Source organism: Erpetoichthys calabaricus, chromosome 2, assembly GCF_900747795.2.
Source record: "Erpetoichthys calabaricus chromosome 2, fErpCal1.3, whole genome shotgun sequence".
In the NCBI taxonomy this organism is placed as follows: Eukaryota; Metazoa; Chordata; class Cladistia; order Polypteriformes; family Polypteridae; genus Erpetoichthys; species Erpetoichthys calabaricus.
Genome location: NC_041395.2, coordinates 347734899 through 347750181, shown reverse-complemented (window position 1 = coordinate 347750181; position 15283 = coordinate 347734899). Strand labels below are relative to the sequence as shown.

The 15283-nt window shown below is 42.9% G+C and overlaps 1 protein-coding gene across 4 annotated transcripts in view; it reads left to right on the top strand.

The window, feature by feature from the left end:
• Window positions 1-15283, top strand: part of abcc8 (ATP-binding cassette, sub-family C (CFTR/MRP), member 8) — a 380635-nt gene that overhangs the window by 295390 nt on the left and 69962 nt on the right. For all 4 annotated transcript variants that reach the window (XM_051923356.1, XM_051923355.1, XM_028796118.2 and 1 more), the window contains 2 exons: window positions 4556-4655; window positions 6447-6694. In XM_051923356.1, coding sequence (XP_051779316.1) covers window positions 4556-4655; window positions 6447-6694 — 348 coding nt within the window. The remainder of the gene's footprint in view (window positions 1-4555; window positions 4656-6446; window positions 6695-15283) is intronic.

Sequence of the window (15283 nt, the reverse complement as noted above, 5' to 3'; positions counted from 1 at the left end):
CACATTTTCCAGCAGTAGCATACTGATACAAAAAAACAATAATAAATTAAAGATTGATAATATGTATATAATAAGAATTATAACAGTCTTAAACATGCTAACAAGGTACAAATACACAAATAAAAACAAGAGTTATCTATAAGTAGATTAAGGATAAGTTTGGTATTTTACAAGTCAACATTGTTTCTTCACAATCATGGTATATATTAATTCACCACATTAAAAGCTGTGTTCTAAAGTGAAGTGCGTTTCTTTATAATTTTTAAAAATACTTTGTCTGTTCTTGCACCTTACAATGGGGCTGTATGGAACCCCATGTCCATATGTGATTGAAAAGCCTTAAATATGTCCATTTTTCAAGCCATAAATGTTCTGTGTTGGCTGGCATTGGCTCCGGCAGACCCCGTGACCCTGTAGTTGGGATATAGCAGGTTGGATAATGCATGGATGGATGGATGATCTGCATTTTCAGACTGCATACTCATTGCAAAACACAAAGGAAAAAGCTAAAAGCAAACCATTGTTGTGAGATACAAACATTTTAAAAGCAGACGAGCTGTGAGTTTTGTTTCTTTGCCAACTTTCTCATTCGTCTTTTTCTACTGTACCCTTGATTTTTCTGCGCTGTAGACACCAGGGGGCATTGCAGCACCCCAGACACAACTTCACAGACACAGGTCCTGAGTTTAAATAAAAGGTTTTATTTCTACTAATAACCTTTACAAAGGCTTCTTAATATGCTTTGCACAAGCACAATATAAAACCAGCTTCTCTCTTCTTCTTTCTTCCACTCCTCCCTGGCGAGCTCTGTGCTCTTCCATCCGACTCCAACACGCCTGGAAAATGCAGAGTGGCTTCTTTTATCGGGAGTACTTCTGGTGCCAGGGGATGGCCTGTAATAAGCACTTCCAGGTCACATGGAATCCCCACAATGATGGGATCATAGATTCCTGCAGCACCCTCTGATGGCACCCATGTAGCCAAACAATGCTGCCCCATGTGACTACAGTTCCCAACATGCCTTGTGGGTGTCCATACTGGTAGCACTGCTCAGGGATACTGTAACCTAATATATATGGTGAGCGTATAGCCCTGATAGGTTGTGTCCCCCTGTTCTTCCATCACACTTGCCTCCCAGCCATGTATAATTCCTTGGTCTAACATTGCCAGAATGCCAGTGTACACACTTCCACATTGGCATCTCCTCCAATCTCCTGGCTGAGACAGGACAATTCTCACCTTCGTTCTTGTGCCTTTGAAGGAACCTTGCACCAACCTGGCTGGGACGACCAACCATGTGTGCTGTCCATCACAATAGCTAGACAATAATAACAGAAAGAATTCACACTTACTATTACACATACTCTTCACTCTAAGGAAGACACTGCTTGCTCCGGGTAGATTGATAATGCAGGCGTAATCAGCAACTGGGGCTTTTTTATTTATTGGATATGGATGTGGGCTTCCATAGAGCTTCATAGTAAGCTGCTAGAACAGACAAATTATTTATAAATTTATCAAAAACACTTCACTTTAAAGCATAGTTTTGTAGCATATTAATATCTACTGTGGCATGCGGCTGGGGGTGGCACCCAGCCGGGACGCCCAGGAGGACCGGAGGAGGGCTCACACCTCCTCCAGACCACGAGGGGGTGACCACCCTGGTTCCTTTGGGGGCCACGGGTACAGAGCTGGGAAGCTCAACCCTGTTGGGGCCCATGGTCACCGCCAGGGGGCGCCCCCATGCCTGGAGGACCCTGGACCCCAGCACTTCTGCCACACCAGGAAGTGCTGGGGGGAAGACGAGTGGGGACACCTGGAGTGCTTCCGGGGATACAGCCGGCACTTGTGCCACACTGGGGCGTGTCGGTGGGAGATTGCCGGAGCACATCCGGGTGCTTATAAAAGGGGCCGCCTCCCTTCATTCAGGGGCTGGAATCGGGTGGAAGATGGATGAGGTCTTGGAGGAGAGACAGGAGGCGGCCTGAAGAGTGAAGCATAGTGTGGTTAGCCTGGACTTTAGGGAGTCTGTGGGTTGAGGCACTTAAACTGTAAATAATAGACTTGTAAATAAACGTGTGGTGGTGACTTTAACATGTCTTCCTGTCTGTGTCCACACTACCATGATTGTGAAGAAATAAGCTTGACTTGAAAAATGCAAATTTATCCTTTAACAAAGTGTAGGCAGGTATCCTCTAAATGTAAAATGATGAGGATTGAACACAATTTTACAATACAAGATGTCAGTCCTTGGCACAGTTTATTGCACATAGCATCAATGTCTGTGAAGATTTCCGCTAGATGAGCTTATTACCATTTAAGATCACCTCAGCCAAAGGGGGTACTCATTATAGAGCCTGATGACTGAGGGTAGAAACAACCTCACATGCTGCTCCTTGGAGTAACGCACTTGTCTCAATTCTTTTACTAAATGTGCTCATCTGTTTAGCCAAACCTTTATACAAGGATGAGAGTTGTTTTCCAGGATAGTAATCAGCTTCCTGAGTGACCGTCTGTTCTACCACTTCCTCCAGTGAGTCCAGCCTGACTCCCAAGATTGAACCAGCCTTTTACTGTATTTAGTCTGTTTTTATTACCTGCACGTATGCCATTTCCACAGCACAGGAAAATACTCTAGACACTACAGACTGGTAAAAAAACGAATAAGAGTGACCTGCATACATCAAGTGACCTCAGCCGCCTCAGGAAACAGAGGAGACTCTGACCCTTCTTGTATTAAACATCTGTGTTGGCTCTCCATTCAGGCTGTCCACTCGTGTTATTCAGATGCAGCCCAAGGTATTCGTATGTCCTCGCCTCCTCCACATCTTCACCATCAGTGAGGACTGTGGGCAGTGTGGGTTTGACCTTCCTGATGTCTGCTCTCACCTCTATTGTCTTACTGATGTTGAGCTGCAGGAAGTTCACTTTGCATCATTCAACAAGGTCTTACACAAGTGTCTAGTCTTCATTCTCCCGACGGCCGCTGGTACTCCCAACTACGGGTGTGTCACCTGTAAATTTCTGTACATGGCATGACTTGGTATTGCATCTGAAGCAGGGGTATTCAACTAAAATCTAAAGAGGTCCAAATAGAGAAAATTTCTTGAAGCAATGGTCCGGAAGATCATGTTGTCTAACTATTTTCTCTGTCCACTTTCCTTATTTTTTGGAGAGCGCCATTTGTTCCTTATTTTTCTGTCCCTTTCTCCGTCTCACCCATCTTCTCTTTGTCCAGCGCAGTCGTCTGTATCTCTCACTTTCTTCCACCTAGAATCCACAGACTTGATTGGCTGATGGTATCACTTGAAATGGCCTAACGTGCATACAATTGGTCTGTGCATTTCCTCATCCACTAAAACATTACCGTAAAGACTCCAAAAGCTGCGCCGGATAAAATAGAAGCGCCCCGTCAGGTTTTCAATCATAACCTTCTGTTTTGACTGTAAGTCTGGGTCCGTATGAGACAGCTTCTGGGTCCGGACCCGGAAAGCAGGTCGGCCTGTTAGTGACCTCTGATCTAAAGTCTGAGTTGCACAATGTAAATGGGAAAGGAAACCAGTACAGTACTCCATGGCCTAAAAGTGAAGTAGTCCATTATGCAGGACATGGTGGTGGAATCATGTCCTGCTATCTACCAACTAGACTTGATGTTATTTTTGAGAAATTTGGTGGGCTAGATAGATAGATAGATAGATAGATAGATAGATAGATAGATAGATAGATAGATAGATAGATAGATAGATAGATAGATAGATAGATAGATAGATAGATAGATAGATAGATAGATACTTTATTAATCTCAAGGGGAAATTCACATTCTCCAGCAGCAGTGTACTGTGTAGAAGGGTACAGCCCGGACACAGACAGGCAGACACGTTGCAGTCCATCACCACACGTTTATTTACACTACTCACTATTTACAGTCACTAAGTGCACCGCCACCAAACACCCCCCACAGTCTCTTCACTATCCTGGCTTCTCCTCCAAGCCGTCTCTTCACTGCGCACACACACACTCAGGGCCTCTCCTTGCCGCCTCCTCAGACCTCGTCCACCTCCTCACCCGACTCCAGCCTTGATTGCAGGGCGGCGGCTCCTTAAATAGGCGGCTGATTGAGGGCCGCACCCGGCCACCTGCCACATCTGATACAATAAACAATATTAAATTAAAGATTGATAATAATGCAGTTAAAAAACAGACAATAACTTTGTATAATGTTAAATGTTAACGTTTACCCCCCCCGGGTGGAATTGAAGAGTCGCATAGTGTGACGGAGGAACGATCTCCTCAGTCTGTCAGTGGAGCAGGACGGTGACAGCAGTCTGTCGCTGAAGCTGCTCCTCTGTCTGGAGATGATCCTGTTCAGTGGATTCTCCATGATTGACAGGAGTCTGCTCAGCGCCCGTCGCTCTGCCACAGATGTCAAACTGTCCAGCTCCATGCCTACAATAGAGGATTGGTGAGCTTTATTGGGCTTGAATGGCCTGTTCTTGTCCAGATGTCTCTAATGTCCTTATGTCACTTGCTTTTCTACTACATATATACCTTTCAGGAGACAGTAGCTGAAAGCAACACAGCTCTGGAGAGGAAGAATTTGCGCCGCGCCATGTACTCCAGGGAACTTGCTGGGAAGAACGAGGAAGAAGATGAAGGTAAATGTTGCTGATCACGCTCAGCTTGCAGATGGATGTTTGTATGAAGTTTTTGTAATTTTTGACAGGGAGAAGTTTTTAACCGTCACATCTTGGAGGTTTGGTAACTGCAGGCAACCGTTCCTTCACCATGTGGGACACTTTTTCATATTTCATTTCTTTTTTGTTCTGCCTTTTCACTCAGCTCCTGATGTTCCTGTTGGTATATAAACTTTAAATTCCTAATTCTCTACTCATGCAGTGCTGGCATGCAGTGATTCCTACAGACCATAGTATATCAACCATGACATTGAGCATTTACTCTCTTATACTTTCTTTTCTCGGCATGTCAGCAGGTTGGATGCTGTGACTTATTTGAGTGCTGTGTGGCCTGTTCATGAATGTGAGGGGAAAGCTGGCAGTGGACACCAATAAGTTTTTCCTGGGCCTTCTGCAACCAATTAATAAGTACAGTATATATAAAGGACAAGTAGACTAGCTAGCACGAGTCTCCTAGGAATAACTATCCTGTCAGGGTGCAACAAGGCCAATTGCAAACCTTCAAAAAAGAATTACAACCACAGTGTCAGTGAAAGAGTACTTGCTCACAATATTTCACCTAAGTTGGTCAATGAGTCAAGTACATACGATTCATGGAGGTGTAAAAAGCACCCCAGTATGCTACTGAGAAGGTGACACAGTATGTTCTAGTAATGCTCATTTCCCATTTCTTTTAGTCCCCGGTGTCCCATATACTCTATCCATCAGGGCTTCTCTTTTATAGGGTCTCCCACTCCTGAAGTTGCCAAGGGTTAACATATTATGTGGAGTGGGATTCAGCAACAAGATATGAGTACAGGGCAGCACGGTGGTGCAGTGGGTAGTGCTGCTGCCTCACAGTTTGGAGACCTGGGTTCTCTTCCCGGGTCCTACCTGCGTGGAGTTTGCATGTTCTCCCCGTGTCTGCGTCGGTTTCCTCCCACAGTCCAAAGACATGCAGGTTAGGTGGATTGGCAATTCTAAATTGTGCTTGGTGTGTATGGGTGTGCCCTGCGGTGGGCTGGCACCCTGCCTGGGGTTTGTTTCCTGCCTTGCATCCTGTGTTGGCTGGGATTGGCTCCAGCAGACCCCATGACGCTGTAGTTAGGATATAGCGGGTTGGATAATGGATGAAATGAAATGAGTACACAAATACACAGAAGCATAGAAGTGTAACCAAGGAAAGAGCCAAGAAAGGGGCAGAATGGACTCATTAACAGAGGCTGCTTACATCTCTTTATCTGGTGGGACATTTCAGGACTTGCCCACCACAAGCTGCTGCGTAGGTTGAGCTATGCTACCTTCCTTCCAATGAGTCACACTTTTGTTCTCCTCCCAGCTGCAGTACAAAAGTCCAGTCATTTCTCTAGCATGGCTGACATGTCACCGAAGTTGAAGGGCTTGTTTCAGTGCTTTTTGCAGTTTTTTTTATGAGCATGCTCTCTTAAATCAAGTTCTGTGTGTGACTGCTGAGGGTTTCTACTGCAAGAAAGAAGGAGCTACAGGTCAAAAAGTGACACTTAAATTTCTGTATGACAAGTCGCATCATGTTCATTATGAAAGGAGCTATACAACCTTTATAAACGTTTCCTTTTTCATGAAGAGAAGACACAATCATTTAGGACCCAAACCAGCTTGCAACTTGTGCCATCCTGACAATTTGGAAATCAGCAACCCACCACTGGCTTCTAAATTCACACATGGCTCCTTTCATTAATCAACGTGATGTTTTATACATTTTGTATATTTCAGTCTTCTCTTGTTTTATCACAGGAGATTCAGTTGAAAGTGACGATGAAGACAACCTATCATCAGTCCTGCGCCAGCGGGCTAAGATGCCCTGGAGGGCCTGCGGGACGTACCTCAGCTCAGCCGGCTTTCTTCTCCTCCTTCTCCTGCTGTTCTCCCAGTTCTTTAAGCATTCTGTCTTGCTTGCCATTGACTACTGGCTGGCAAAGTGGACATCTGATGTCATTTCTGGGAAGGTCCATTCTGAAGGAAAAAACTGCACCACAAACCAGGTACCTAATCTGAAAAGAGTGAACATACGGTAGCAGCGCTGACAGTGAGGTTGTCACTTACGTCATTCTTGTAGTTTGTGCGGTGAACATTGCAACTCGTGGGCTGTTCTGCCGTCAGATGGCTGTGCCTCTGAGGGTACAGCTAATTTCTCGGCAGCTCACTGTGCAGAAGGAATGACACCATTTCTAGAGCCTAGGGCTGGGCTTAGCTTGGCTTGTCTGCACTTAGCGTTTCTCTAGTTTTATTCCTTTTACTCAACACATTGATAAAGCTTCAGGAGTATTGCATTTGGTGAGCCTTTATTTCAGGGGTCTTGCATTGTCAATCTTTTGTGTAATCTGTAATGGATGCCTCTGTGGTGAGCAGAACCCGTTAATGTTTTGTATTTTCTGTTTTCAAATAACACAGTGTGAAGCCTTCCAGTTCTGTGCTCCATCACACATTTGTCAGTAATTTACAGCCCACGCGTTTGAAATTTCGCACCTCAGATTGAATTTACTAAGTCTTTAACTGCAGCGTCTGCTGCCTGGCCTGCATCAGCACTTCTGACGCTGAGAGCACCTGGAGACCTTCAGTAGGAGGTGATGGTTCACTGCACATAAATTTCGACAGGTGTAATGAGAGGAAGGGCTTTGTTGAGAGTCAGTGGGCCTCACTGAAAGTGCAGAGGAGTATAAATCCAAGCATACGCTTAGATGACTTTCAGCTATATTTGAATGTATAATGCATTGTAGAAAAATAAATCACAGATGAGCATGAGCATTGTCTATCAATCACCAGAAAACACACAGGCACAACATATGACCAGGACGTGCCTTCACATGACATGGTCAGCCTAGGACAGCGGTTCTCAAACTGTGGGACGCGCAGTTTTGTTCAGTTTAATTAACGACACCTACACCTTCCCTGATGACTTGTCAGATTACAATGGCTAACGTCTCCACAATGTAGAGAGCTCTGCTGCCCAGTGAGGGCTGGCTGGTATTTTGGCCTTGAACCCCTGCAGATTTTGGAGTTTTTGATGTTTTTTCCTGTCCTCATTGACCATCTGGCCTTATCATTGGACTCATCTTTAGAGACTTAAAAACATATCTACGGTAGTCCACCTGCATCTATGGATGATACGTTCCATGATCCACCACAGATTAGTGAAATCCAAGGATAATACTGAACCCTAAAAATAGAGTCAATCTGCTGCAGTTATGTTCCTGAAATACCCCACAGTTATGAAAACTGCATGTGGACACTGAAGAAGCATTCATCCTGTGGGAAAAATGGGGTTAGAATGCTGGGGAGACTGAGCCAGGCAGATAGATAGATAGATACTTTATTAATCCCAATGGGAAATGCCGTCCTTCTGCTCTCGCCACTCGAGACTCGGTAATGATCCTTCCACAGGTTCGCCTACAGAAAACTTGTCATGACTTTTACTTTGTCGAGAGCAGGGGTGGGCAAAGTCATTCCTGGAGGGCCGGAGTGGCTGCAGGTTTTTGTTCCAACCCAATTGCTTAATAAGAAGCCCTTATTGCTTAAGTCAGCGGTTCTCAAACTGTGGGGTAACAAAAAAAGGGGGCGCGAATGTTGTCATATGTGGCGTTATTTCGCTGTTCGTAGTGGAAATTTGAAACTTGTAGCGGTGTATCGGCAGCAAAAAATATAGGAATAAATTTTATTAGAGTTTCAAAAAAACTTTAGGGCAGCAAGATTAAAACTGTTATGAAAACTTGGGTCGCAAATACTTAAAGGTTGATAAACGCTGGCCTTAGAAGGTGAGCCATCCCTCTGCATGAGAGCACTGAACCCCCATTTTGTCTCTCTTATCCTGATTGTAGGTTGATGTGCAGAAACCTTCACATCAATAACTTCTTTTAACAGTTTCTTCATTAGGTAATAGATAAATGAGCTGTTTTACATCATGGAGTAATTGAGAGTTGAGTAGTTAGGATATACAGTTAGGTCCATAAATATTTGGACAGAGACAACTTTTTTCTAATTTGGTTCTGTACATCACCACAATGAATTTGAAATGAAATAACTCCGATGCAGTTGAAGTGCAGACTTTCAGCTTTAATTCAATGGGGTGAACAAAACGATTGCATAAAAATGTGAGGCAACTAAAGCATTTTTTGAACACAATCCCTTCATTTCAGGGGCTCAAAGTAATTGGACAATTGACTCAAAGACTATTTCATGGGCAGGTGTGGACAAGTCCGTCGTTATATCCTTATCAATTAAGCAGATAAAAGGCCTGGAGTTGATTTGAGGTGTGGTGCTTGCATGTGGAAGATTTTGCTGTGAACAGACAACATGCAGTCAAAGGAGCTCTCCATGCAGGTGACAGAAGCCATCCTTAAGCTGCGAAAACAGAAAAAACCCATCTGAGAAATTGCTCCAATATTACGAGTGGCAAAATCTAGAGTATGGTACATCCTGAGAAAGAAAGCAAGCACTGGTGAACTCAGCAACGCAAAAAGACCTGGACGTCCACGGAAGACAACAGTGGTGGATGATCACAGAATCATTTCCATGGTGAAGAGAAACCCCTTCACAACAGCCAACCAAGTCCAGGGGGTAGGCGGGTGTATCGATATCCAAGTCTACCATAAAGAGAAGACTGCATGAAAGTAAATCCAGAGGGTGCACTGCAAGGTACAAGCCACTCATAAGCCTCAAGAATAGAAAGGCGAGATTGGACTTTGCTAAAGAACATCTAAAAAAGCCAGCACAGTTCTGGACTAACATTCTTTGGACAGATAAAACCAAGATCAACCTCTACCAGAATGATGGAAAGAAAAAAGTATGGAGAAGGCGTGGAACAGCTCATTATTGTGTATTTCCCCCTGGGATTAATAAAGTATCTATCTATCTATCTATCTATCTATCTATCTATCTATCTATCTATCTATCTATCTATCTATCTATCTATCTATCTATCTATCTATCTATCTAGCTATCTATCTATCTATCTATCTATCAAAGCATAGCACATCATCTGTAAAACACGGTGGAGGGAGGCAGTGTGATGGCTGCCAGTGGCACTGGGACACTAGTGTTTATTGATGATGTGACACAGGACAGAAGCAGCTGAATGAATTCTGAGGTGTTCAGAGACATACTGTCTGCTCAAATCCAGCTAAATACAGCAGTCAAATTGATTCATGATACAGATGGACAATGGCCCAAAACATACAGCAAAAGCAACCCAGGAGTTTATTAAAGCAAAGAAGTGGAAAATTCTTGAATGGCCAAGTCAGTCACCTGATCTTAACCCAACTGAGCAGGCATTTCACTTGTTGAAGACTAAACTTCAGACAGAAAGGCCCACAAAGAAACAGCAACTGAAAGTAAAGGCCTGGCAGAGCATTAAAAAGGAGGAAACCCAACATCTGGTGACGTCCAGGAGTTCAAGACTTCAGGCTGTCATTGCCAGCAAAGGGTTTTCAACCAAGTATTAGAAATGGAACATTTTATTTCCAGTTATTTAATTTGTCCAATTATCTTTTGAGCCCCTGAAATGAAGGGTTTGTGTTAAAGAAATGCTTTAGTTGCCTCACATTTTTATGCAATCGTTATGTTCACCCCACTGAATGAAAGCTGAATGTCTGCACTTCAACTGCATCGGAATTGTTTCATTTCAAATTCATTGTGGTGATGTGCAGAACCAAAATGAGAAAAAAGTTGTCTCTGTCCAAATATTTATGGACCTAACTGTAGCGGGTTTGGATAATGGACGTATGGATGGTTGTACAGCTGATTGAGGGCATTTCAGTGACATCATTTTTTTCCCCAATGGCCAATAGTTTTTCAGTTTTTTTAGTTTTCTACTCAGTTTTCAGGAATGGATTACAATCAGATAACAAGGGATGACAGCAGAGACACACTGACACCCTATAAGATGAAACTGGTGAATATTCAATTGTGTGACTATTGTGGCTCAGGTCCTGTGCTCCTGACTTAACTGAATCGTAATCCTTTATGGCTCCTCAACTAAAACTGTTCTGTTTTGAAGCTCCAGGCCTCGTTTTCACAGCCAGTATGTTCTGTCACCCGTGAGCTTAGATCAAGAGACCATTTGTCACTTGAACTTTGTAGCCTGAGTGTGAGCACCTTTATAAATAGACTGTGCTCAGCAATGCCATGATGTTCTCTTGCTATTTCGGTCAGAGTCACAAGTAGGAAACCAGAGATGAAAGCCAATCCTTCTGAAGCTGCATGCCTTCTCATGAGAAGGCATCTCTTCAGATTAGGTTTCATCTTCGCTGTCTTCTGGGCCCTCCCTTTGTTATCCGAGGAGATGTTTGTTACTTTCTTGTTTGTTTGGTCTGAATTATAAAGAGTCATTTTCAACAGGGGGGTCCAAAGGCTTTGCATGGCCGACAAATTCTCTTTGAATGTCAGCGAAGGGTGAATGTCTGAGCTTTTCAGGTGCTGCTGTTAATGGATGTTTGTCATTTTAGCAGTGGCCCCCAGGGGATCAAGCAGTAAATATTCTTTAGGTTTCTTGGAGAGCAGCATCTGTGTCTGAATTTTTCACATTCTTAGCAAGACTAAAGAGTAGGTCACGGGGTATCTCCACTTTGCCCCTCCACCTGACCCAGCTATTTAGGCTGTGGACAGTTAAGATGGCCAAAGCAAATATTAACACAAGTGAACTCTGCCCTTTGGTTGCAAGTGTTTGGATGAAACTATTGTCAATGCTTTATTTAAGTCTTTATAATCATAGGTTTGTACCAGTAGGCCATGTCACATTGGACAGCTTTTCTAGTGATTTTCAGTTTGATCCTTCTTAGCAAGTCAGAGGCAGTTGGCGACGTGCTCCCATGAAGCCAATCACGTAATGTGACAAGCCAGCAGCTCACTCCAACTAGTTAACCACTTGCCTGGACTGAACCAAACAAGTTTAATTTCATCATTAGACAGCTGTGTGTCCATGCAAACTGACAACCAATGAGTGCTCAGCCCAAAATATACAGCAAATATAATGGAGTGACATTGAATAAAGAACATGGGTGTTATCGACCTCACAAACACAAGAGAAGCTCATAAGCTTTTTGTCTTAAGTTTCACATACCACAACAGACTGGAACAAATTTAGAAAAGACTGCGGCCGTGCTCACCGTACAGGTTAACCCATCGTACAGCACCTGCACATGTCACTAGCTGTCACAAAAAGGGACACAAACAACTGTGCTGGGAAGACATCACATGATTGCCAAGTGTGACATAGCCAGCAGTTTTCAGCCATTTATATTAATGTGTTTTGGAGACAAGATCACTTATGGCTGTCAGCAAGTCTGACATGCTCAATGACTAGATGTCACATAATGTCATGACTGGAACACTACAAGTCACGTAATATGTCATGTCACAACTAGAAGTCATATAATGTGACATTGTGACATTGGCTTTATCTGAATGACAAACAAAAAAAATGCTGACAGCCATCAGTTATACTGGCATTGGCCACACGAGTGGAGCAGCGTTACTGTTGTTATGAGCTGCTGTTTTGGTCAACTTTTCATTGAAACTTAATGTTTGAATGCATTTTTATTGAAAAACATTTCAATTTTTGCTTTTCGCCCTCCCCTACCCTAACCTATCATCTATGGGGGATGAGCAAAAGCTTCAGTTTTGTCAAAAATTTCAATCTCCAGTTTTTGATGGGTCTCAATGTTTTAAGGTCCCCTGATACTGAAAATATCAATATCTCAATGATGGAGGTTATTATTCTTAACTAAGGTCAGTATCGTGTCAGGGGCTTTTTTATTTCGTAAGGCAATTCTTCCAAAAACACTGCAACTAAAGGCAGAAACCCCCTCAGATCAATGGTATCCAGTGAAATTGATAGATAGATAGATAGATAGATAGATAGATAGATAGATAGATAGATAGATAGATAGATAGATAGATAGATAGATAGATAGATAGATAGATAGATAGATAGATAGATAGATAGATAGATAGACACTGTATAACAAATAGTTATTTTAGCGTACTTGGCAGAATTAGATAGATAGATAGATAGATAGATAGATAGATAGATAGATAGATAGATAGATAGATAGATAGATAGATAGATAGATAGATAGATAGATAGATAGATAGATAGACACTGTATAACAAATAGTTATTTTAGCGTAGTCGGCAGGATTAGATAGATAGGTATGAAAGGATCTATATGATAGATAGATAGATAGATAGATAGATAGATAGATAGATAGATAGATAGATAGATAGATAGATAGATAGATAGATAGATAGATAGATAGATAGATAGATACTTTATTGATTACAGCGTTTCTTAACGTATTACTGCCGGTAACTCCCGATGCCTGTAGGCTGTTTAATGCTTTACTGTTCGTCACACATGTATTTGTTATACTTCAGCTCAGTTTTCAAGTGTTAATATTTTTATTGCTGCTATCTTGATTGCATTTTTACTAATGCAGGGTTTGGTGGGGGGGCTCTGTAATTCAGATTTTATACACGTAAGGACCATGTCACTATGGTGAGCCGGTTCACTTTTTGCCAATACAGGCGAACATCTGTTAGTATAAAACGCGCTGCTTTGAAATAGAGAAGTGGATATGAAATTCATGAGAGCTCAGGGAAATCTGTAGAGCCATACAGAAGTGATCAAGCTGGAAATTGAACACAAGTCCCTGGAGCTGTGAATTATGATAATTGAAGTTGCTCCTGCAGGCTTTTTATTTATCTGTGGTGGGTTTGCTTGTTTTGCTATCATCTTAACTGTGCTAACTGCTTTCAAAAGTTGTATTTATTTAGAGCAGCAAGTTGCATATTTTGGGCTTTTTTAGTTGTGTTCTTGATCTTATTTATAATCTGGCTGTTTGTGTATTTTACCCCTGATTTGCTTGTCACAGCCATCAAACTCCAATATCATCCTACACTTGACCCTCAAAACTCTACTCAAGTGGCCACAGACACGTTGCTGCTGGTTCTGATTGCTTTTCACTCTCCCGCTGGCTATCTGCACCATTCTTCAGGCTGTGTCCAGGAGCAGTTTACTGAAATGAGTTTGTGCTCTTCGCCTTACAGCTAGTTCATCCATCCATCCATTATCCAAACCACTATATCCTAACTACAGGGTCACGGGGTCTGCTGGAGCCAATCCCAGCCAGCACAGGGTGCAAGGCAGGAAACAAACAAGCCCACTGCAGGGCACACACCCACACACCAAGCACCAATTTAGAATCGCCAATGCACCCAACCTGCATGTCTTTGGACTGTGGGAGGAAACCCACGCAGACACGGGGAGAACATGCAAACTCCACGCAGGGAGGGGAAGCGAACCCAGGTCTCCTAACTGCGAGGCAGCAGCACTACCACTGCGCCACCTTACAGCAAGTCACTTGGGTGTATTCGGTTTTATTCACTTATTATTATTATATTTATTCTACAGAAGGGGTCCTCAATTACAGTCCTAGCGGGCCTCAGTGGCTCCAGGTTTTCATTCCAACCATTTTCATAATTTGAAGTCAGGGCCTAGCAGATACTGAAACTTGGTATTAATGTGTATGGCTTGTTAGTGCCTTCATTCCTCCAAGATAAATCTTTACCCCATTGTAGAATTGTTACTTTCTGAGAATGTGGTCCAGAACAGATCTGTACCTCTTGGTCCTTTCCTCTTCTGTCTCATTTATTTAAAAAAAATTATTAACACAGACACTTCATGGTTCATGTACATGCATTTTAATGGCATTACATTAGATGAAGAGCTGCCGGTCCCCATGTCATTCGCACCTCATTATGTACTGATTATATTACTAAGGAAAACAGGCAATGATTCAAACCGCAGTGCTGCAGTTTAATCCTAAAACGGGCAGTTAAGGGATCTGAATCGTAACAAATTAGTTAACTAAAGCCAAACCTCAAAAAACATACTGCTTTAGTAGGAAATGAACGGGTTCTAATTAAGAAATTAGTTAAAGCAAAAACCTGCTGCCACTGTGGCCCTCTAGGATGTAATTGAGGAGCCCTGGCCTAACGCTAATTAAAAGGAGTCTCCTGTCAGAAAGGTGCTGCCCAGCCATGAGTCCTCACATTGTGTCACCCTGCGCTTTGTTCAGTTTTTCTGCTTGCACTCAAGTGATTTGGTGCTTCATACTTGTAAATCACAAGCGCAGATTCTCCTGAGTGCTCTATCTAGCCAGCAGGTTTCCGGGCTCCCTTGTATTTGTACACAACTATTACACTTCCACAGAGATAAGACGAGCAGCGCCATGACTGGACAGATGGCCTTTATTTCTTGTTTTCTTTCAGTCATCAAGTACCAGCCTGAGTGCCACTTTCAGTCAACATTTGCACAGCACAGCCGTCCACTTTGGGGTGTTGGGTGTACAGAGCAAAACTGGGGGCCTTTGTTGTTTTCATTTGGGGGCATCACCCCCATGAGAGCATTTCTATTCCCACTTTAATATTTCTGTCTGAATAAACTGCTTTATAAACTTTACTATATCCTGGCTGGTACCATCACAGCATTAGTGTCTAAGGATTTGGAAAGTGAAGTGCATGGTCACAGGTTCATTCACCAGTGCTGCCTATGGAGGGTCATGTAGTGGGCATCA